This window comes from Dermacentor albipictus, chromosome 5, assembly GCF_038994185.2.
Source record: "Dermacentor albipictus isolate Rhodes 1998 colony chromosome 5, USDA_Dalb.pri_finalv2, whole genome shotgun sequence".
Taxonomy (NCBI): Eukaryota; Metazoa; Arthropoda; class Arachnida; order Ixodida; family Ixodidae; genus Dermacentor; species Dermacentor albipictus.
In genome coordinates, this window is record NC_091825.1 from 34,989,489 (window position 1) to 35,014,531 (window position 25,043).

The 25,043-nt window shown below is 45.2% G+C and overlaps 2 protein-coding genes across 5 annotated transcripts in view; one reads left to right on the plus strand and one right to left on the minus strand.

Moving 5' to 3' along the window:
• Gint3 (GDI interacting protein 3) overlaps positions 1 to 22,814 on the minus strand; it is a 51,196-nt gene extending 28,382 nt beyond the window's left edge. The window contains exons 1-5 of one of the 3 annotated variants that reach the window (XM_065439842.1): positions 22,400 to 22,809; positions 18,614 to 18,936; positions 15,616 to 15,736; positions 4,380 to 4,574; positions 3,953 to 4,099 (exon numbers count right to left, since the gene is read on the minus strand). In XM_065439842.1, coding sequence (XP_065295914.1) covers positions 3,953 to 4,099; positions 4,380 to 4,574; positions 15,616 to 15,736; positions 18,614 to 18,837 — 687 coding nt within the window. In that variant the 5' untranslated portion in view covers positions 18,838 to 18,936; positions 22,400 to 22,809. Of the gene's footprint in view, positions 1 to 3,952; positions 4,100 to 4,379; positions 4,575 to 15,615; positions 15,737 to 18,613; positions 18,937 to 21,783; positions 22,065 to 22,399 lie in introns of those variants that run through there. The other 2 variants (XM_065439843.1, XM_065439844.1) reach the window with 2 other exon arrangements.
• Positions 22,815 to 23,000: 186 nt separating this feature from the next.
• Positions 23,001 to 25,043, plus strand: part of Mon1 (vacuolar fusion protein MON1 homolog) — a 57,315-nt gene continuing 55,272 nt past the window's right edge. The window contains exon 1 of one of the 2 annotated variants that reach the window (XM_065439833.1): positions 23,001 to 23,334. In XM_065439833.1, coding sequence (XP_065295905.1) covers positions 23,041 to 23,334 — 294 coding nt within the window. In that variant the 5' untranslated portion in view covers positions 23,001 to 23,040. The remainder of the gene's footprint in view (positions 23,335 to 25,043) is intronic. The other variant, XM_065439835.1, reaches the window with a different exon arrangement.

Genomic DNA, 25,043 nt, shown 5'->3' on the forward strand with positions numbered 1-25,043 from the left:
TCATGTCCATGGTCTCTGTATACAGTAACTAAAAGCATCACTGTGATGGCAATCTCCGCAAACGGAGATTGCGATGTAGATCAAAGAAACAAGCCACATTCATTCGCACCACTTGGTTCTTGCTAAGGTGCAGGAGGCGGCACCGAGCACACAAATGCAAGGCGGCACAAACATGGCCAAAGATGTCACGTCTCCGAGACACACTTGCTTGGAGAACAGTGTGCACCTTGCAATCTTGCAATCTTGGAGGCTATAAAGCGGACCACTAAAAGCCAAGCCCGTGGAATATCAAACATGGCGGCCTCTAAGATCAGGTGGCATGGCTCGGAACAAGTGATTTAGTCCAGAAAAATCAAACTTTGGGGCCTAAATTCATCTGAAAAATCGGTCGCTCAAACGCATTACATCTATGGGAGCCCTGACAGTGCATTTATTAGCCCTGAATATCTACCAAGCCTGAATTTTCTGAGTCCGAAAAATCCTCTGACGATGTATCCATTTTTTCTGGGATTTGTTTTCTAACTTAGTTTGTGTATCAAAAGATTTTATGGCATAGGACAAATGAGAAATGTAATAAGTATGTAGTGTAAATTATGATTATATATTTATATTTTTAACAGCTCACAATCTGAGCAAAACATGACAAGATCTGAAGGGGTCCTGAACCATCCCTCGGGATTGGTGAAAACACAGTCCGTGGATAACATGCGCTGCTGCGAACATCTCAAACATCAGAGCCAAACTTTGCACTCATACATGGCGGGTAAAGCTCGTAAGCGCAGTGCGAGGCCACCGTTTTCTCAAATGCTGTATTTTCAACAGAAGCCTGCTCCTCACTTTTTTCTGGATGCTTCATTTTGTAATATAGTAAATTCCCGTATGTGGCTGCTATTGGCCAAGCGCTGACATCAATCAAGAAGGGTGTTTGGATCAGTGTGCTTCCTCCTACCGTTACGTGTATATTGATGAAGTTTAATAAACAGGCTGTGCAGTAAACGAAAATCTGCTTTCAAATTTAGATTATAACTATGTACTTCCGGAAAATGTTGAGTATCGTCTGCTCATGCTGGGCCGCGGCCGCCCACGTAGGGATTAAACTTGCCACTCTGCTTATCGGTGTCCTAGCTGTCGGGTCCGACTAATTCCAGCTAGCTTTGAATACTCAACTAGCCTTGAACCAAGTGAAGCTTAAGGTCAGACAACATGCACACTTGCCATAGCATACTCACTCGTGGCTGCTTCTGGCTAGATGCCTTGGCAGACTCCATTTCGTATTAAGCTATTGATAGCGCTTCAAAATGCGCAAGTTGGGTGTGGTTACTATCCGTTTGTCAAGCCAGTCTGCACCACAAAGCTTGGCCAGACTTGAGCGTATGAGCACGAGCACGCGCTCAAGCCCTGTCATGCACAAAGAAAAGGCTACGTATACGGACTACAGTTGCATGCAGCTACAGTCCGCTGTGTAGCGTAGATACTGCGGCCGCCGTGGGGTGCTGTGATGAGTCCACTGGCTAAGCGCACAGCGGCTAGCTAAGGACAACTGCATTTGGATTACACATGGTGCGTTGTAGGTGCCAAAATCGGAAGTAGTGGCATCTACGTTAACATCCAAATTCAAACTTGAACTGCTTTCCACCATGACGTTCAGTAGGTGAAGCATTGTGAGCACACCCTGCAGTGCAAGGCATTGAAGAAGGAACGGAAGCACTGTGAAAGGGGTGTTTTGTTGCCAGTAACTCCGCTTCTGCTGAATGCATTGAATTAGGTGATGTGGTAACCCTACTGCAAAAACCAGTGCCTTCCAGTGTGAAACCAGCACGTTTTTTGATACTGGATTGCACTGGGGATGCTGGCGCTCGCTGGGAATCACTGGAACACCAATAAGAACGCAGGGTAAGAGCCGGGTCACACTGGGCAAATCGCTGGTCCCATTGGCATGACGCTGGGGAGCACTGGTTTGTGCTGTACACATGCTGGTTCTCGCTGCAGTTTGCTGGCTCGTACTAGAAACTGCGCTGGTTGTACTTGTGCCGCGCTGGTTCCAGAATATAGTCTACTCTTGAACAAAATTATGCAAACACAGATAACGCCTCATTCTTTTGTAGCTTGTATGCAAAGGACGACTGAGTTGTCGCCATTGTCACAGTGTTGTGAAGTCGACAGGAAACCTAGAAGTCGTTCAGATGCATTCAAAGGGACCCCCAGCCTGCCACTGATTGATATTATTGCACTGATAATAAAGCTGAGGTGATTCGTGCACTTCCACTTTCCTTAATGTACTAAAAACATAATGGATAAAATGTTCTGAGGCTCAAATACACACATTTTAGCATTTGCCCAGTACCCACATTAAGATTGCTCCCTTCCACCTGAAGCTGAGGCCTAGGGTACCTGCTCAGTCCGTCTACATGTTATCGTCTGGGCTCAGGAATCAACAATTCTAACAAGGATAAATCACTCTATATTTCAGCTTTCGCATTGGTGTTCTTAAGTAAACCATCTTTTTTTCTGCAGTGCTAGCACAAGAAGCGATGAGCGCTGATGTGACGCGTTATAAACACACGTATATGTGCTATCACCGAAGGTTGCCAGCTCTAGCCTATGCTTCTAAATTAAAAAAAAAAATTGAATTATGGGGTTTTAAGTGCCAAAACCACAATGTGATTACGAGGCACGTCTTAGTGGGGGACTCCAGAAATTTGGACCACCTGGGGTTCTTTATCGTGCACCTAAATTTAAGTACACGGATGTTTTCGCATTTCTCCCTCATCCAAATGCGGTTGCCATGGCCGGGATTCGATCCCGCGACTTCGTGCTTATCAGCCCAACACCATAGCCACTAAGCAACCATGGCGGGTCAGCCTACGCTTCTCTGATGAAGATATGTGACTAGATAGACATGTTGATTGAAACGCATCACTGATCCAAGAAAACGTTGCATATCCCTTGCGCTAAGAACAAGAAACGGCCATCAAAATCTGCAGTAACAGCCCATACAGCATCCTGAATCGGCAACCATTTAGGACTTTTTCGAAGTTAAAATACCAATCGCAAAAGAAAATTAGTGTTGTGGCACTGCCATGCATACTATTGAGTACGGACAACAACTTTTCTCTTCCAATACAGGGGTAAGTTTTAGCTGTGGAGCCACAGTGCATCTACCATGTTGCTGCGAGATGTGTCTGCGCGAAACTAAATCTGTGCCTGGATCTTGATATGCCAAATTATTCACAACTTGCCATGTGCTGTTGTGGTGTGGTAAAGTAAAGTGGTAAAGTATCGGGCTTGGGATCCATTGGTCAGATGATCGAATTCTGGTGGAAGCATTTTTTATTTTTACTCTTTTTACTCTTTTTTCTCGTTTTTTTTTTAAATTGCACTAAAATGCTCTCTGTTGCTTTCTGTATTTTAAAAAAAACATATACAGTGGCCAGGCACCTTGTATTTCATGCTCTAGAGCTGCTTTTCGCACCAGCTCCCAGCGCCTCCCAGTAGGCCATGCCTGTCCAGCGCTCCAGCATCCAGCGCGTGACACTGGGCCCATAATCCAGCATGGTACTGAACACTAGATACTGTGTTTTGCAATAACAAATGTGCTTATGAAATAACCTATTTTAACTCCGAATGCATTTCTCCATTTCACTAAAAAGTGGTTCAGGGCCCCTTCGAAGAACTTTGTCATTCTGTCAAAGCAAATTATCAGTACATAAATGATGTCTAGCAATGACAGCTGGTGACATAGAAGCAACATCTGGCAAATTTCTGAACATATGTGAAGAGTTACTTTTATGAGGAGTTATTTTACAGATGCTGTATATTCCTGTACAAGAGCTGTGCTTTTCTGCCCCCTATATTTGTGTTAGAATTTCTTGGATATGGCTGATACTACACATAAATAAAAGGTAAATACATAAACATGCACTATGTGCCTTAACATGAAAGCATAGCCAACCTGAAGAAACTCGAGGGCGCCCTCCAGTGGCAGCACACGCTCCTGGAATATCCGGTTGTTGAGGCGAATGCGGCGATACTTCTCTTCCGTCGGGTTGTCTGCTATGTTGTTGAGGTACTTGCACAGCGTCTCCACACCAGCATCGACCTGATCAAGATTAACAAACAGGACTCTTTAAACATCTTTGTATGAGCATTGCTCCAACACTGAGGCAAGAAAAATTATTTTATGCAAGAGGCGGTGCAGAAAAAGGTGTATAGATTCTACGTAGACCCAACTGGTGGCCGTGTGCATTTTTTCATCTCCATCTACATGTGCCCAACGTATATATACTTCTTGTGCCTCAAATAAAAGTTTCACTTGTGAGTCAGCTATGTGTCAGCTTTCTTTGTCCTATCTGTGAACTTTATGCTGTTTCGGTTTTTACCTTGGACTGTGGTGAATTGCAGGTGTGGATGAGAAGGCAGGAGGTGAGTCCTGGCTCTTCGGACATCTGCTCATAGAGGAATTGGCGGATACGCAACCGGAGCTCCTCGTACGGCAGCCGTAGCTCGGGCCCCAGAAGTGGATGGCCAAACACGACAGCATTGTCGCCAGCCTGGGGCCCTGACTCAAGCACAGCCTGCAAACAAAGCACGCAGGACTGTGGTTGCCATACTTTTGACCATCAGACTTCTAGGCCTGCTAATGTCACTCGGGGACTCCCACAATGGCACTTATGTCTAAGCTAAGTCATGATCAGAAAAAAAAAAAAACATGTCAAACCCAGACCATAACATGCAAAACAAGGGCTAAATATGTAGCTGCCATAATAAAGTTTTTTTTGTGCTTTAGAGTGAAAGAGCTTTAGGAACTGTTGTGTTCTCAGTTTCAATTTCGGGTGTTTGTACCACTGGCACCGCGCTGCGCCCAACTTTGTAAGCGTACCCCTGTATTCCCTTTCCCCTCAATTGAATAAACTTGATCTAGGTTTGGTCCCCGTTGAAGGAAGTACTCTCTTTTTCTCCCCGTGGAACGTGGGTCTACTCTCCCTGTCAGCTTAGAGTTCTGGTATGGCACATGGTCAGCCTGCAGGGCAAAGGCAAAAGAACCCATCAGGGTCACAACAGCTGTTAAGCTGGGTCTCAACAGTTCAACACTACGTGCTTAAACAAGTGGCAATATTGTTTTAAAGGGAGATATGGGGCTAAAATCAAAATTTTTGTCGGAAATATGCATTTTCTAATTTTGCTTGTTTCGAATTCCTAAGAATTCGAAACAAGCAAGCTCCTTGCTTGTTTCGGATTCTTGGATTCTGTTTCGGATGTTTTGGCAAGGAGCTTCTTCGAAACAAAGAAGCTCCTTGCCAAGTTTGGTTATTATTTGCGCAACAGGAGAGAAGAAAATTAGCTCTATTTTTAACTGCAGATTCACAGGGTGTCTACAAAGTTGACATTTCTAAATTCCCCGAGTTTTCCAGGTTTTCCCCGAGCGCCTTTGCGAAATTCCCTGAGTGGCGCAGAACTATGCTTTATGTCAAGATGGGCTGAAACCATATCGCCCGATGCTGTCACTCTCTAGTAAGCATATCGAATCGGACATTGTCAAATACGAAGAAAAACGACATGCATGCAGAAGCCAATATTTTCGATTATGAGCTATTTCTATCAACTGATAGCAAGCTCAGTGGTATGAGGCCCGAACATTGTCAAAATTGAGATTCTCTCTCAACAGCTCATAAGTTGACCTCAACTGTCCCGACATACTCTCAGCCCTCGCATGATGCCTCAGTGTTGTGTTTCACTACTTTAAAGAGTTTATTTTGGTTTGAATGAAAGACACCTGCATCTCGACATCAGCCAACACTTTGCTTGAGCTCAAGCTCCTTCAAAACGACGGCAGCACGCTTCCTTTCCCGTTCATTCCTCACTGTGTAGGTCCTTTCTGTTCTTGTCCTTCTTCCACCACTCAATCGCCCCACGGACCATTTGAAGCAGCTTCTTAGCCAGTTGCATAGTCCACATCCAATTTTTAGAACTCCCTAGGGGCTGCGAAAACGTCCGAAAAATAGGCCAGTTGGAAAAAGAAAATGTATGTCATTTACTGCCGTTAACAGCTCAAACCACCACAGGCGCATTCGAAAATGCTCTGAAGGCCTGTCGGTACACGTATCAGGCATATCGGTGCTCGTACTGTGACAGGAATTACCGGGTGCACGCGGGTATAATTAAGGAATACACGCTGTGTCCCGTGGCATAGCCCCTTCCCACGCTTGTTATGCTTCACTTCAATACTTTTGCATATGCTTCACTAAGTAACATTTCTGTACAGAGGCGAAGCTAACCTTCAGGAACCGGCATTATGCAATGCACCGAACTTTCTAAGCTTCTAGGCCAATCGCGAGGACCACAAAGGCGGAGTCCGTGCCATCGCTTACAGCAGCGAATTCTTTCAATAAAAAACACGGTACCCAACGGCAAGAAGCTTCACAGCGAACGTGGAAGCAGCTATGCCTAGCGTTGCCGCAGTGGTGGCTACGGCTGTCAGCGGATCTGCGTGCGAGAGTGCCGGTTCTAGGTGGCGAGGTAATCAAAATGGCAGCCGTGGTGGCTTTGATTAATGCCGTTTAAAAACACCGGTCACGGCAACACGTCCGGTAAATCGGACGGCGAAGAGTTCTTGCGTCCGAAATACATTGACTCTATGGGGTACTTGGTGGTGCTGAGTAGCCGTCCCAATTATCAGGAATCAGTACACTGGCAACTCCTCCAGCCGACAACAGGGCGGCAAAGACGATTCATTACGATTCCTGTCTGTTACTCGAGCCAGCATTACCACGACTTTCGACCCTTTCAATAACATTAGAGCTAATTTTCCCTGATAGAAGCACGAATTCCCCGAGTGCTTCCAGACTACTCAAGATCCCTGAGAATGCCCGATTTTCCCGGTTGGTAGACACCCTGGATCATTAACGGAGCCTAGCACGCATTCTTTAATTATACGCGCGCGCACGATCCGTGCACCGAAAAGCAGAGAAAAACCATGTGTGTTTTGGGAAAGCAAGGGAAAAGAAAAGAGGTAACATAAAGCGAAGAAAGTTGAGGGGAAGTATAAAGACTCTGGAGGCCCGCCGGTAAACTTATTAGGCATCTCGACTCATGTGCATGAGCAAATTAAGGAACACGTCCTCTGTTCCGTAAAAGCGACCCCCCACGCAACTTTTGTTATGCTTCACCACATCACACCTCTGCATTGCGGCGAAGCTAAATTTAAAGGGCCCCTCACTAGGTTCTATATCAAATTTTGGTTATATGCTTAAAGTTGTTACGTGTACTCTAGGGAGCGTTCTGCCGCAAAAATTTTCCAAATCAGCTCATTAATAGCCGAGATAGAAATATTTCAGTGCCACGAACCCATGATTTCAGGAAGCGAGCCAGCCTCCGCAAGCGAAATTCCTTCCCTGCGTTCTCCCAAACCGGATCTCGAGGACCGCGTGACGCACACGTCACAGGCCGCGCTTTCAATTTTTTTCTTCTCACTTTTTTTCGTCTTTTTTGCGGCACTGCGCACAAGCTGTTGCGATTGCCTGGTTTCGCGCAGCGCACGATTTTGCGCAGTGTGCACAAGGACACATGATTTGCGGTATAATTCAGTGCTACATGAACACTGTGGTAGAACAAGTGGATCACATATCATGATCACATGCTGGAACACAGTAGAAAATGGCACAGTTTTGGTGCGTGCACCAATGACTGCAGAACCGTGAGAACAAGTAGATGAAGAGGAAGTACATGTCTCTTTCTTCGGTGCAAAGTAAAACAAAAAAACACGCAGACATTCCATTTGTGTGTTCTATTATTTCTCAACACTTCCATTCGTCAATTCAAGCAACAGATCACACAAATAACGGATGGTGCCTCGAATAATTCTTGAAGTCAAGTGTCACTACAAGCAACATCACACTGCGGACCTGAGTATGTCACCGTCCGGCTTGGAGTGCAGCGGCGACGAGAAAACGGCATTCGGATTGAAAATTCAGACCTTTCCGTGGTGCGTAGCGATGCAATTATTTGCAAACACAATTGTTGGCACGCATTGTATGCTCTGCGCTTGTCAGCTCAAAAAGACCACACCTGGTGAGGGGCCCTTTAAAGGCAAATTTTGCCACGTAAATCAACGGCATTTTTCGGCCCTTTTTGCCTTATGTTTGCCTTTTGTTTCCTTTAACCAGTGTAGCCAGTCCCGTCAGGATCGAATTAATGGAGAACAACTGTATAACAAAGTCACAAAAATATCTTTGTTAACATTCAGTATAAGCATATACGCTAGAAAAAAATTCAGTCAGATCTGTGCTAAAGAAATGCAAATGTAACAGCTCCAACAAGTCCTAAAAGCTCTAGATTTTGATGGCCAGTCAGTGGTTTACCATGTCAGCGCGTGGCACAAGAACAACATTAAGTTATGTACAGGTGCTTTGCACTGTTGCTAATGCACCGTTGCCACATAACCGTATGATCACACGAGTGACACATTGGCTTGTCAGCTGCACTCCAACCAAACCAAGCCACTAGTCAAAACGCGCGGTCATGACTATAATGCGCCATTTCATGTCGCCCTTGCTGACTACACCTGAAAACTAGTTTTTTGGACACGGAGAGAGCTGTTTGTTGACCTGAACCAATCTATTAAGGTAGCCAGTCTAAGCAGTATGTGCAACTTCACATTCTATTATCGATAAGGTCAAATGATACAAACATTAACAGTGAGCTATTAACAGTGAGCTTCCTGCGATGGCTTAGCTACTCCAATGGTGGTCGCAAATTTTTTTTCTTAGCTGGACTTGCCAAGGCTGCTAGGCCTAACCTGCACCATTTTGTTGGCAACCAAAGTTGCGGTTTGGTGCCAAGTCGAGATGGTGCAACTTTGTTCATGGCTGCCATATTTGCAGCATCGCATGCACAAACCACGTCGGAAAAATTTACCAATATACCATGTGGAGTTTTAAATTTCAATTGCCGTTATACATTGGTTCAAGGAGTTGATGGCAATGCCACGGGGAAGTCTGAATTGAACAGGTCTAGTCTAGAAAATCAGGCATCTGAAAAATTTACTGGCAAATGTACTCGACATTTGTTAGTGCTAGAATACATAACGCGAGCCACATGCAAGCCAAAATATTGTTCGCTATAACCAACACCATGTTGCCCACGCAGGCTTGGTTTTTGTTATAGCAGGAGATTGCGTCATCAAAATAAAACATGACCAACCAATTTTATAGTATTTAATTCATTATGTGCAATAATTTGTTATATCAAAGTTCGATTGCATTTGAAATATTGGATTAGACTTCATATACATGGCCCTGTAGAAAGATGTCTAATAACTTAAAAGACTGATTGATTGGTTAGGCTTAATGTTCCGAAGCAACACAGTGGTCCCCGAGATCAGCTTTAGCAAGGAGCTCAGATTAAATTTGACCACCTGCACTTGTTGTTTAACGTGCACTCAAAATGTATTCCATGACATTACTGCATTCCAACCGCATTGGAAGGTAGCTATTGTGGCCAGATATCCATGGCCACTGTGCTAATGTTCAAACCTGTTCAGTAGCATTTCAGTAATGCCATTAGCCACTGAGCCGACACAGCTGATTGGTATATAAGAAACTGATGATGATATCTAGAATGAATAGGGAAGGTAACTGAAAAACAAGGCAAACAAGTGAATAGAGCACAAAGCAGAACCTTGCTGAAGTTGACATCTGCACAATGTGAAGCACTGAGTGAATTGTTGCTGCATGAGACGCTGACGCGTGCCAAGCTGGTGGAGCCCAAGTGGTATGCATCTTATTTTTCTATTGCGTAGTTTTTTAAGGCAGCGACGAGAAACTGCAATGAAAACAGGCTGGTGAGTGATGTTGGAATGTCAAGCAAAACAAAGTTGGGGGCACATTCTTGGACAGTCACTTTTGGAGATATCACTTTCAGTGCGCAATGATTGGTGGGCTGAGCAAAACCACTTGAATCATAGAAAGTACCGTGTACTGCGTCTTGTTAAAATGATAGTATCAGCGAAAAAGATTGTCGGAAAGTATGTCTGCTAGATGTTCACGTGGCTGCCATCTTTGTGATACATCGTATAACCTGTTTCACATGGAAGTGAGGGCGTGGCGGTGGTCGTGGCGGCTGAGCGGCACCATGGCGTGCAGATGCAGCTTTGTTTGACATGCTCCGTTTTGGCGTGGTGCGTGCCGCTGTGATGCACAGTGTTGCTTGCGGAAAGTGCCCGTGAGCCGCGGGTACCGGCGGTCTTCAAGAGCTGCGCCTTGCTCCACATTTCTATGTTTTGGTGCGCTTGAGCTGCTGGTTTGACGAGCGTATTAAGTTGGTGCCTCACTTTTGTGCTTGTAAACCTTGCAAAAAATAAAAACACTGTGTATCGAACGGTTAATACAACATTTCTATTCACATTTATGCCACTTTAGCTTTTTATAGGCGACAGCTTAAGAGTTTGGCTAAGTACATGCACACAGAATCAGCTACATGGAAGCAAATGAGTGGGTTGGTTCATATTTCAGTGATCTGGGCTTGAAGCATGTGCACGTCTGCCAATGGCTCTTGTTTTCCATTGCTGCACGACGTTTGGGCACCATCTCGGCCACCCTGATGCAAGAGGCATATGGATGTCTTTCAAAGGAGCTCGCGTCTCTTTTCACCTCTAGGCATTCGAGTAGAAACGCGGCGGCCCTTGTAGAGCTCGGGGTACGTGACCTTTCAACTGAAGAAACAAGACCAAACAAAACTACGAACACGCTGGCTAGGAGTTGTAAAGAAGAGAGAAAAAGACACCTACATGCGCTGCAAACGAAATGTATCGACTACTGTTTCGTCCCGTCTGTCTGGACTCATATGGAGAAAAAGAAGGGGCAAGAAAAAGAAAACAGCACATGCGAGCAATTTGGCTCCAGAGAATGGAACTCGAAAACAACACATGGAAACAAGCGGCAATTCTGAGGCACCAAAGGACATGGTCGATTCGAGCGACGGCAACACTTATGGAAATATGTGCCACTTCCAACAAGTACCATCAGCTTCAGTCCATAATTTCTTCCCAAAGAAGCCTCCTCTTATCGTTGTTGCGAAAATCCTTCATTTTAGCATCCTAAACAAGTGGACACTGCACAAGGTGAGTGATGAATGGCTCATTGAAGAATGCAAGAGACATTGCAAACTGGCAGCGGGCATCGTCTGCTAGAACCGTCTGCTCGAGTGGGCGAGTTCCCCAGCTCCCCGCGCCGCCCGCGCTTCGGCCACACCCCTGCCATGTGATCTTGACGTCACTGCTCAAGGCGCTCCGGCATTGGTTGCCACTCTCGCCGCTCGCAAATTTTTCCAAATATTTTGATCGTGATCACATTGGCGCATGTTGCTTGGAAAAGTGGTATTGGGAAAGGAGGCTTGCTCACGCGACGAGTGCCGCGCCGTTTCTGGCCCAAAATCGCCTGCATGTGAAACAGGCTTATGGAGGCCTCCTCTTCCCAACACCATTCATATACACACATTTATTTTCTTTCAGTAGCTTCGAGCAACCAAGACTATAACTTTGGATTTACACAGTGGGTGTCAAAGTGTCGCATGACTAATGTGCCGATCACCCGGCTTCATACATTTAATTGCGCCAAAGATGGATGGACGAGGAGGGAGTGAAGCTTAATATTACTGTTGCTCTCCCTATGTAATCTTTGATAGGAGGCAAATTACGCCAAATCCAACACTAAAAAGGCACCTGCTCTTTACCATCAATGCTGACCACAGTTGACCGGCCCAGCATCGACAATGGCTAAAGCACAGAGCTGTGATTAAGTAACGTGATGCACAGTCCACATGTTCGTCTGTCGCCCAGATTGGCTTTAGAACAACTTAACTGCTGTAAAAATGGGAAACCCCTTCTGCATTTTGGAGGAAAACTGGAAAGCAAAACTTTCTATGCAATAAGGGACTGCCAAAAAACACAGGCCCACTATTAAAATGACAACTTCATTGGTATTCCGTGCGACAAACGTCACCAATTGTTTAGCTTCAGAGGAGAAAAAAAGAATTTCAGCAGGGCACCAAACCTGACCTGAACTGAACACTGAAAATCGGAAGTAAAATGTTACATCTGGTTGAACTGTAACTGAATTGGAACGTTAAAGCTTTTTTTTTTTTCCCTGCAGAGCAAGAACTGAAGGAAAAATAATTGTTTTTCATTCAGGTTGTCCACCTTTTCTGGAGCTTTTGATCCACACATTGCCTGCATTTATGGCTTAACTATGCTGCATCAAGTGTAAATACAGTCAGAGACTGACTTTTTGGACATGCCTGACAACTTGGATGCCTTCGAGGGGCACCGCCATGAACCTCATAGAGCCAATGTATGAGGACGTCCAAAATGTCAGATGCTGAAACCCCTGCTCGTCCATTTTTTCGGACATTCTAACATGATCGCAGGTTTGTAACGGCATTACTTGAAGCCACCACCGCTGCCACTTGGTTGTATCGCAGCCTCAAACCATCACTGTCACATGCCAATCCGCTGGCAGCTGTAACAGTCATTTTGTGCTGTCATTAGGCCTTGCTGCTTCGAATTCACTATCAAGCTTCCTGCTGTTCGGTGTAATGTTTTACATTTAAGGGATTTGCCACTGTCAGCAATGGAGCCAACTCTGCCTTCATCATACTTGCCGTGGACGGTGAAGCACGGAAAGGATGGCAAAAGCGTTGCATAATGCCGGTTCCCGAAAGCCAAGCCTTGCCGCAACGCAGCAGTGTTACATGTCAGGCATATGCAATATACTGCGGTAAAGCATACCAAGAGTATGCCTCCGTCACAGAACATAAAGTGTTCCTTAATTTTGCATGCAGGCAACTGCAGTATCCTATCACAGCAAGAGCACTGAGACACCTAATAATTGTACCAGTCAGCCTTTAAATCTATTTTGGACGTGGCTGTGATAATTTGAGCTCTTGAGAGGGTAGTTAAAGGCATGCATTCGTTTCTTTCAGACTGCCCAGTTTGTTGGACGTTTTCGCAATCCCTAGGAAGTCCGAAAAATTGGATGTTGACTGTACACACCATCTTCCCATGATTTTAAAAGCAGAAGGAGCGTTAATACAGTTTCCACGGTACTGTGTCAATGGCAGACCAGGTGCTGTGCTAATGTGACAATATATGCATCCCATCCAATGCATGGATTCGTGAGACTGCGATACGTACAAAGTATCTGAAACAGTGGAGAACATATACTTGTTGCTTGTCCTCAGTATGACTGTGAATGGCAGGTATTGATTTTTGCTTAGCACTAATTATAATTAACAACAGACTGTTCACTGAAAAAGTGTTACTGGGTCATTGACTGGAGATATCAGTGAAGCGAGCCAATGAAGCAATCGCGTATAGATCGCATCCTGCTGTCTTTCCTCATCATTACCAGGGTACTTCAATACTTTTCAACTGGTCATGAAACTCCCGTGTAACACTGTGGTAGCACTTCAAATAGCACCCACCGTGGATGCACTGTGCCACTGCTGCAAGTAGAAGGGCATCTGAGCAGATGCCTGAAGGACACCACAGGTGTTGCAAGTAAGCATGCTTTTGCGCAAGGGACGACTGCCATTACTGGTGCGTGGACAGTGTCCGAACGACGCACAATATGCTGCCTTGTTTCTGCACAGTGTTCAAAAGTCTAGGCGGGAACAATATCGAAAGAACTAATACGCCTTGTTTCATTTCCAGGTCCACTTGCATTTGTAACAGCGACCTAATTCCTAATTCAAAAGGTACAATTGGGACTTCTCCATCGTTAGAAACCTGCAGCAGAGCAATTTCACGTCGCATTTTTACACAGTTACACATAAAAGGCCTGCGCTGCTGCTTTTTGTTGCTTGCACTTCATTTTTATACTGTACATCTCTCTCCGTGTAGTGACAGCACGCTTGGCGATAGTGACAATGCCCAACATTTGTTGTGTTTCTGCATGTTGGTCAAGTTACAAGGGTGCCAACTATACTAAGTGCACTGATTAAAAGGCTAAGCCTACTAATTCTCTGAACAAAATTGCATAAGAAGTTTACTAAACCAGCTAGTTAATTAACTAAACTCACTACTGAACCTGAATAATAACTGACCTAACAAATCTAAATGAAGTAATTAACTGATTATCCAATTAATAACTAAGCTATCTAATAGATAGCTTAGCTATAACATAGATTGCAGCATTGCTCTCAGATCTGCATAATTATTCTGTAAGTACGTGCAGCCCGAGGAACAAACAGACGTAACCTTTCAATGCAGCTTAGCAGCAGCAACGAGTCCTTGAGCAAAATAAATTTGTGCTGTTTTTCAGCAATATTCTTTGGTTATGCAAATGAACTTGAACTGGTTCAAACAAGTTTGAACAGTTATTTTTTTTTGCTCTCTAGTTGAACTGGAACTGAACAGTTTTCTGTGAATCAAAACGAAAACCCGAACAAAGAAAGTTTTGGTTTGACACTGCTTTTCAGACCTTCATAAACTAGAACTGAGCTGTAATCAGTGCTGGCATACTAATTTGGAATTCTCTTTATTAAGGGTAGACCTTACTGTATACTGCGACATGGTAGAGATGTATAAAGAACAATGTAGCAATACTGTGGAAGACGAAACTAACTTTTATTGGGTGAACTTGTGCCCTAAAGAAAACACGCTCTACTCAAAGAACGGCAACAGTGGCAAATACAGTTTGCGATCGTCGAAAATCTGACGGCAGGTCAAGCGCGTCAGCTTTTATACATCAGTTGTCTTAATTTTCCAGAGTAATCGCTGGGACCCGCGTGTTTTTCACAGAGTTCTACATTATTCGCGTTGCGCATACATGCAATCAGATTACACAAGATTCGGTCACAGACGGTGGATGGAACCATCAATAACATTCCAGAAACTCCCTATACATGCAGGCGTGTCCTGCGCAGTGTGATAACATTTGTTAGGTGGTGAAACGTGGTCGCCCGTTAAAGACAAACAAGTACACGTGTCATCATGTTGATTTCTGTGTACTCAGGTTACTGACAGCTTGCTACGTTTTTGTTATGCAATAGTACTAGGAGAAACCCAAGCATGTGCAGCACCGCATTTTCTTACCCGAAATTTGTAAGCAATAAACTTTGTGATAAGTTATCCGATATTTCGTATTCAAGTTGATATTCAGTTTTCATTTCCCAACTAGATTTGGTATTCGATTCAAAATCTACAATTTCGGTATTCACACCCTGCTAATCAAAACCTTTCCTACTGCACAACAAAGTCATGCCTTAAAGAAAACAAAAAGAAAGAGTTATGATGTGGTTCCTACCGTTTCTCTCCGACTGATGACAGTGGCGATGTGCATCCCACTAATGCATTACAGTGGGGGGTGCACTGCTTCTATGCCACAAATCTGTGGTCCTCCACACTTGCCCCAATCTGAGGGCTTGTCTGAACTAGTTAGCATGTGGCTAAATAATTAAGCCTTAACAAGTGCTCAAGGCTGCTGAGTAATGCATAAGACTGCAAGGACAACATGGCAAATTCAAATTATCCAATCCTGCAAACTAACACGGGTCAAGTTAACAAGGTGTTACCGTACTTGGGGCAATTTACACACGAGAATGAACATGAAAAAGGCTCACCGAGGTAGACTTCCGTTTGTTACTCAATTCCTCTGCAGCCAGCTGCTGTTTCGTCACCTCTTCTGCGGCCAGCTGCTGTTCAAGTTCCTTCTTAGCCTGCGATTTGATGGCTGCTACAGACCTGAGATGTCATGAAATGTTGGAAGAGAAACCTAACATCAGCCCATGACCTGCCTTCTTTTATTTAAACTACACAACCATTCAACAGCGTTTGAGACCTTTTTGGTTGAACACCATGTCACACAGTAGTGACGGTGAACAACGAAACACTGCCGAAAGTATGAGTTAAAAAGTCTACTCTTCATTGGATGACCTTGTGCCAAGAAAGACAAGTAACAATCAAACCACAATGATAACAATGAGCACAGTTGGGGGTTTCTGATTTAATGTCACGTGCCAAGCACGTTTCCATTTATACATATCCCTCTGTAGATCCCAAAGTAATCACTCACGCTCGTATACATTCAGGATGTACAACAGTACTTACGTTGTGCACGCCATGTAATTTGACAATGATCTTCTGCTATATTATTGACGACATTCAAGAAATTTCAGATACAGTAGGCATGTCTTGTGCTGAGAGATAACTTGATAAATAATGTAATATGGTGAAAATGGTCTCCAGCAAAAAGAAAAAGGTGGAGGAATCTACACCTGATAACATTCTGATTTAGACAGCACCAAACAAGATGACAGCTTTATGTATTCATTCTGTTTGGTGCCATTCAGGTTAGAAGCGTAGCCATTGTCAAGTGGTTAAATAATTAAGCCTTAACAAGTGCTCGAGGCTGCCGAGTAATGCATAAGTCTGTGCTGCATTACTGCTAATGCATAAGACTAATGCAAGGGTGGCTGTTCGACTGCGGAAGGTGCTTCATTCAAAACCCACGGCCGGACACCCACCAAAATACAAATTGGGCACAAGCACCCTCCGACCAGGCACCAGGCTTTCTTCAGGGGTGCTCGCTTTGGAGGGGCTCTGCTAGCACCACTGGCCCCTTTGTGGATTTCGAACGACTGCAACTGCAAAAGTGGTATCACTATGCACGTGGCTGAGACGGCAGTTTTGCACCGGCGCACACCATGGCAAGCTGCTGTCAAGTTGAATGCACGACCAGTCCAAGCGTTCACTACAGCCTTGGGCTGCGAAAGGTGTTGGCCAACCAAAAGCATTGTTCATTAAAAAAGGGGAGGTTTGGGTCTGTCTTATGGCGGCCATTTCCCACGTGGCATCCCGTAGTTGCCAAAAACTGGGCCAGCGGCACACTTGTACCCATTTTACTGGTAGGTACTTGGCAGTAGCACTTGCCTTCCTCCCACAGCAGCTGTGTTGATGAGGCATAAATGACAAGTAAATGCCATTTAGTGGGGCACAGGTGACCTTCAGATTAGAATGGTTCAGAACCGTCTAACAATGCAATGAAAGGAGCGACTCTGTAGTACTGTGTTGCAAAATACCTTCTGGCCATGCAGTAATGAAAAGCAACCACAGATGCAGTGCAAGAATACAGGCGGTGCTTATACTGAAACAGATCAATGCTTCTCATAACACTGATGCTCTCAAGGCGTGGGATCCACATGATCATTAATACCACACTATACGGCAGGGTTCTGCGATGGAGGAAACGGAGAGTCCCAGGAGATCGGCAGCTGGGAAATCATACAGCAATGATTGTGTGACCTGGCAAGTAATGCATACTTGGAAGTCGTCGACATACATAACAGCCTGCATGCCAAGGAAGAGTGGAATGCTTTGCCTGCCAGCATTCTCTTGTACCATATGATCACCGCATTTGAACGTGCTGCATACGCCCTCTAAATATGATGATGGATCTGTTCTACCTTGTCATCATTAACATTTTCAAGCAGTTCTTTTACAGACAAGCTTAATTTGTTTTATATATTCTTCGAGAATGAAAATAAATATATTGTTTGCATTCACCTCTGGCTACATAGATTTTTTTTGTCTATATATGTCATGGTTCATTTATTGTATTTGATACCTGCTTGGTTTCGTAATAAGCAGTATATTTTTGAGTGAGTGAGAGAGTGAGAGAGAGAGAGAGAGAGTGAGTGAGTGAGTGAGTGAGTGAGTGAGTGAGTGAGTGAGTGAGTGAGTGAGTGAGCGAGTGAGTGAGTGAGTGTGTGAGTGAGCGAGTGAGCGAGCGAGCTAGTGGTTATGTTTGAGCTGTTCATGTCTTATCCCTGTACACTCATTGGCCACCTTTGGCAACATTCCTTGGCCCTGAAAGCCAGAAAATTTAAGAAACATATGCCTTGTTTTAGTCAAGTGGCTCCAAAGTGCACTGAAAGCAAAGCAGCCCAGCTGAAAATTTTAAATTATTAATTTGAAGTTTTGGGTTATCCTGAGTAAACTATATTTGCATTCTTTCTTTTGCCTGAGCAGACAGACTGTGACATCACATAAAGTAATTGATTGATAGACTGATTTCAACATCCCAAAGAAACATGGTAGATGTGAGAAATGTCCCAGGAGAATGCCTTAAGATTCATTTTGAACACATGGAGTTCTTGAACACGAACTCAAAGTTCAATATGTGATCCCTTTTGGATGCTACGACTGTAGAAATGCAGCTTCCATGGCCGGGAGTCAAAGCCGTAACATTGTGCTCAGCAAACTTCTATCTGGTCAGCCACCATGGCACGTACCATCAAATTCATTCTATTTACACACACACAAAAAAAGAGCACAAAGTGCTTCATATTGCAGAAGGGTACGCATTTGGGCTGGTTGGCTCATGATTACAAGAAGGAAACAGCGCTAAAAAACGGGACGAAAAGAAGGACACAGACCACTGCACTGTGGTCTGCGTTTTTCTTTTCGCCCTGTGGTATAGCGCTGTTTTCTCCCCTGCTCCGTATTAACTGTTAGGACTAGATGATTGACAGCGTATGGCTGCATGCTTTGCTGTTCTCATGCTGCCTATTTTCTAAAACACTTGCTGCTCATGCGACTCGAGAGGAAAGTCGCACAGACCAGTTGGGATGCATCTTGGCATGCTGTTGCTCGCAGCGTGCAAGTGCAGCCGCGGCGGCCCGCTGTGCACCTTCGGACGGAGCTCCGCGCTGCTGCGACTGTTGCAGTCGTGGGGGGGACCGCACCGACGGGGTGTCGTCTGCATTGAGTCGTCTGCCAGGGCCTGCCTGCTTGAACTTGACCTCAGCCTTTCGCTTCTTGAAGAAGTCGCGAATGGCTGCCATCTAGAGCCACTGCCCACACTCAGATTCGAGGCGAGTGCTCCTCTGGCAGCTCCAGCGAGCTTGCCTCCTTCTGGAACTCCTCGAGCTGGCTGCTTGAGGCTGCAGGCAATAAAGAAGCCCAAGTGGCTGTAAACTCAGGCAACAGAATCATGAAGTATGAGCATTTACTTCTGCTTCACCCTCACATGACAAAACTGTTGAATGTTTAAGCATGATGATCAAACACTATGCCTGCACTTGGGGAAATCAATTTGTGCAGATTGCTTCTATGCAGCTTACCAAAGTCATCCCATTCAGTATTAGCCATGACAATGCAAGCAACTATGAGCAAGAAACCAACACCATCTATGTGGTTGGAGAGTATTGTGTCAGGACGGCAGGATGGCTTAGGGGATTGTTGCATTGCTTCGGGAAATGCTCAAAAAGGACACTCCTTCGACATGGAACAAGACATGATACAAGGTGTAATTAAGACATTAAAGGTGAATTTTAAGAATGTGGTGAAAGATGGCTTCACTCATGTTATCTATGATCTATAGAAACAGTGTCACACATGCATTTCACTTGCTGGGAAGCACATAGAAAAGGATAAAGTGCCGACAAATAGTTTTAAGCAATAGATTTGAGTCTCAGTCTTTTGATGAACAACCCTTGTTTTCTTCATTCTGCCCTTGCTGAAATGGTGGCCAGGAATCAAACCTGCGACCTTATGCCCAGCAGCAGAATGCCATAGATGATGCACTGAGCGTGCTTGTAAAAAAAAACACACCCACACACACACATCAGGGGCCGATGTCAATCAGGGGGCAGAGCATGATCCTGCAATTTCCTTACAGCTGCAGGAGAGCATCTGATCACTTGGCGCTCTATGGTGGTAGGAAGGGAGTGATGTGGGAGGGGATGCAGGAAATATTAAGGTGCTAGCCATGTTAAAAGAAGCTAGTGAGTAGCATGCAATCAGCAGTGGAATGGAAAATTTATAGGTGCAAAAGCAAGAGACCGAAATGTGACAGCATGGATTGGAGAGCAAGAACACATAGCTGATATTTAGTTGCCAATAGGAACAAGTGGAGTTGGGCAGAGTGTGTAATACACAGAGAAGCTAACTGGCACTCTCTCTCTATCACACTGACAGAATGGGTGCGAAAAGCAAGGACAGCACCAAATATTACGTACTGGGGAGTCAATGGGGAGGCACACGGAAGTTTTCAGGAAGGCATACAGTTTCGAAAATTTGTTTTGCAATGATGAACATGCAAACAATCGATGACAGCAGCTACAGTTCCAGCAACAATAGATAGCCGCATGGCATCAAGAAAATTAGAGAATAATACATACGAGTTCGTATATTACAAGGTTTTCACCACTCAAGGTTTAATTTTAAGCACAATGTACAAACTTGTAACATCATTATCTGCACAACGTTCTTGCATTAATGCATAGCACAGGATAATTCACTGTGAGCAGCTGAGATTTCTCAAGCTTTTTGTAAATTCTGCACAATGTGTCCATACCTTGGCAGCGGCGATATACAGTTCATTGAGATAAGGTTGGCAAGAGAAATTTTAGGAGTGTTACTATGGTGGATGTGTGTAACCCCTTGGCTCCCTTTGGCACCATGCCAGGCGAAAGGAAGGCGCAGCCGAGGAAGAGAGAGAATTAGGCGTGCCTCATAATCAGAAAGTGGTTTTGGCACGTTAAGCCCCAGAGAATTAGGCAATGAGCTGGTTTATGCAAGACAGACCAGAAATCACCGAGAGGGGCCTTTGTCCAGTAAATAAAATAGGCTAATGATATTAGCTAGGCTTACAGCTAACCTTAAGCGAGCTCTTGTGCACTGCGCCTAAGCTCTCCAGACTGATGTACTAACAAGCCAAATATGCAACATTAGCGGATAAGTGAGCAGTCAAGGATATCATGACAATCACTGCAAAACACTTTTCAATGCAGTCGTAAACCGCGGCAGGCCAATTTCAAAGCGAATGTCTTTATAAGTGCTCCCATAACACAATAAACACCCCTTTTATTTGTATTTAGCAGTAACAACCACTGATGCAAAGCTCATTTAAGGAACACTTGTTTCAGGGTAATTGTAGTCTCAATGATTTCTGCTGCAAGTCTCAAACTTTCAGCAGGATTCGAGCAGCACTTCTTCAACAACTAATTATGCCCTGGGCATGGCCTCTTCATTTATACGAAGCTACAACAGCTGCAGCCTTTCAGAGTTAACAGCTGCGCACGCTTCTTTTTATGCACACCAATAAAACTCTGCGGGGCCACAGCAAGCCCCAAGGACTCGTGCTTCAGTTTTTTTTTTTTTAAGATGACTTTGAACTTCACCAAAGTGCTAGTCGTTTATAACAATATAGTTCGGCTCCCTCAGTACCTTGCAGCTTACCAGCGACGCATGCCACAGTGTTTCTCGTTGAACAGCTTTACTTAAATTAAGAAGGCACTGAGAAATGCTAGTTAAATTAAGGAATTAATTCTAACATTCGATCGAATATGATGAGTCAATCCAGGATATTTGGATATTGGATACAATTTGTACTTTACAATATCAATACACATTGTACAAGGGTCACATTTGCTTAAGTGCACTGTGCTCGTTAGCTCCCCAAATATATTAAGTAAAAAGCTTTTTATACACATGCATGACGTATATGCTAGGGCACATGACAATAAGTGGAAAATAACAAATGTCACAGAACTCTGATCTTTATAGTCTTTAGCTTGAGGATGGCTTTTCTCGGGGATTTTATGGATGACACGTTAAAAGCAGTGCATCATTGTCTCCCTACATTTCGGTGAATGACCGCAATCGTGCAGCATTCACCGTGCAATGAAATCTTAGCAGAACATGACAATGCAGGCAACCAATGACAATGCAGAGAGTGCTGAAACTGCAACGGCGCGATGACAACGCACTTAAAGCGAAAGCATTACCCTTGCCGTAAACGGATCGAGAACGCTGAAACCTTGCAGAAACGTGCCTCTGCGCACCGCCTGTGACGCAACGACAGTCGCCGCTCCACTACGGGCGTGTAGCAAGCGGCGCCCCGAGGACAACTTCTCACGAAGGCAGCAGTCGACGCCAACGATGCCGAAGGCGGAAATCTGACACACGAGATCATGCACAAAACGTGCCCTCGGGTCACGAAGCGGTGCCTCGCTAGTGAGGCGTCGATAAATGCGCCCGTTAACGGCACGCGCGCCGTCCCGGACGGCGTACGACAAAAACAAACTAGACCCCGCCCACCCCCAAAAACACGCCGCGCCCCGCCACCGCCGCCGCTCGGAGGGCACTTTCGAGGAGCAATTAAAGCGCTACCGCTTCACCTGCGGGCTCGTCACCTGTCGATTCTAGCGGTGAGCCAGGAAGAGGAATTGTTTTCGTGCACGAACGACAATGCAGTTGGCCCGTAGCGTCACAGCAGGGAGACTGGGCACGGTCGATCGCTTACGCTATGCCGGCAGCAAATGCGTGTCATCGCAACGCTGAACAATCGCGAACAATCTTTCGCTCGCTGAGCGACCACTTGCATGGCGCACCGAGACTCACCGACGTTCAGAAACTGGTCGGCGATCCGTTCACCGTGCCTGCGCCAGACGAAGACGATGAGGACGACGTTAATGGAGAGTATTACTAGCAGGGTCTTGGCGACGGTCCTCTCGAACTCGTCGCTGCCGAAGCACCACGTATCGAGCTGCTCGTACGCTTCGACCAACGGTCCCGTGAACAGGCTGGTCTGCGTCCACCAGAAATGCGGCGACGGCGGCGATTCGCTCGCGGCTTCTTCTTTCTGGCTACCGGAGAACCAAAACATTTACGGAACTTTGGCGGCGGCGTGACGGGCGGCACCTTCGGCACGAGGAAACGCACATTAGCGAATCGCGCTTTTCCCTGGTGCCCGAAGCCGCCGTTGCTGTCGACCTTTGGAAACAGCTGCTAGCTGCTGAATGAGGGGCCCATCGCCGCAATGTATGGGCATCGCGCTAATAATGTAATAAATGCGCGCGAAACGACGCTGTCCTGGCGGCACTGCGATCATTACTGTAGTTAGGCAATAAATGGCCAATTTTTTTCGCTCTCTACCGCTGAATGACTTGCGGCCTGAAAAGCCGGCAAAAATCCTTTAAACGTATTAAGGAAGCGCGGAGCTAGTAGAGTTCGCTGCGTGACTGCGCTGCCGGCGCTTCATCATGGCGTCCGTCAAGGCCGACGTTAGGAACGGCGAGAGGCCGCCGATTGATTCCTCGTTGACGGGTGAAGCCAGGCTGATAGACGATGAGGGCGACATTCCCAAGGACTTCGAGCCCGGAGCCTCGAAAGACCCCATCATACTGTCTGTGGACTCTTCGTCCGACTTGGAGAGCCAAGTGTTCGCGCAGGGTGACGGTGGAATGTCTCCGCGATCGCGGTCCAAGAGTACCATCAACGAGATCGAAAGGTCTGCCTCCGAAGACGACGTGCCGTCAGTTCAGGTCTGCCACGACGTGAGATCGCACTCGAGGGTGTTTGCTACTCCACTCGCGCTGTCGGTTCGCATGTAGCGTGCGGGGTTGCTCCAGGCGCGGTGCGCTTCTGAGGTTTAGTATTTCCGGACATTGACGCGAAGATGCTTTCGCTTTCCCGTTGACATGCCTGCCTAGGACACACATATTTGCTCCAAAAAAGAAAAAAAAAGCAGCCACTGTCTTTAGATTGCTCGCTAGAATTGCCTGCAGTTGAAAACGACGCTTTGTTTGTGGCTAACAGCTGTCATAGAGCTTCTATGAAACCTACGCTGTCAGATAACATTTTCGCTGTGAGGATGTTCTGGTAGAAGACGAACGTATATGCAACTTATATCGGAGTTTGCGCGCTTGAGCCTTGGAATGCTGTCTTCTGCGGGCGTTGGGTAGATGAAAAGTATTGCACGAAGCCAATGCTGACCTCACTATTATGTGCCAGACCACCTAAACCTGTTTGGCTAGTCTGCTAGAGTGCAAAGCACTTGGTTTATACATGCAGGTCTGTTATGACATTTAGGCGATGAGAGTTCAACACACACTGTTTTATGCTATGGACCATCGATTTGCAGAAGTGCAGCACAAGCACTGACCAGAGAATGCTTATTTGTGTTTCATACATGTTATAAACTTCTCAGTATGCAATTAAAACTTTATCATTGTGATGACATATAAGTTCATCGCTATAGTTTATCTGGTTCTTACAGATCGACTCATATTTGTCACCTGGCTTAGCATTGTCTATGACTTATGGCACTGCAGTGGCTAGCAATGTGGACTAAGTTGAATTCTTTGCCCCGGTGTGGTGTAGCCAAGTGGACAGAGGTGCAGTACAATGAGGTGCCACAGCATGATGGGAAAATAGCTGGTATTTTCATGCTTTGCGAGAGATTCAACTTTTCCAGTAAATGCGTTGAAGCCAGCATTTTCACATGAGCAGTGAAAAGACTATGCAAATCATGCTCCTTTCTAGTGACAAGAGGCCTAAACTGATTTATAACAAGGTTATTATCATTTATTTAAAAGCACACCAGAGAGCACTCCTTTCCGGGGATAACAGTCACTCTCAGTGTACACCTGTAGGCTAGACCTACAAAAAAAAAGAATGAAAATGCCCTGAAGGGGAGAAAAAACATTTGTCGGTAGGTGTACCTTTTATCAAAGTGGTCTTCACACCCAACATGGTCACTTGCACCAACAAATTGGACAGCAAAAGCACTGTGATGTCCAAGAATTGTCTCTAATAAAGTGAAAAATTATGCTATGTTATTTGAAAGCTTTTTCTGACTTACTCGTTCAGCCAATACTTCTCTTTAGTGTTTCTTTTAACACCCACTGCTTGCCCACATAATTGTGTATCTTGAGTCAGAGCTGCGACATTTTCTGGTAAAAAGGTTTGAGATTAATAAAGACAAAGTATAAATCCATGCAAGCGATCTTGCGCACGAAGGGGGCAAGCGACGTGCAACTGCCACGTCTACTCGTCGCCTACAAGTCAAACCCCATGCAGGCGGCGAGTTTGAGCGACGTCTCGCCAGTGTGGCTGGTATGAGGGCAGCAAATATGTACCGAAACTGGTGTGATACACGCTTTAATAATTTAAGTTAATTTGTTCTTTAGCTGTGCAGAACAGCATAAAGTATTTATGAAATTTTTGCAGCAGGTTTCTTTATCCTTGTGCATACTAAAATTCA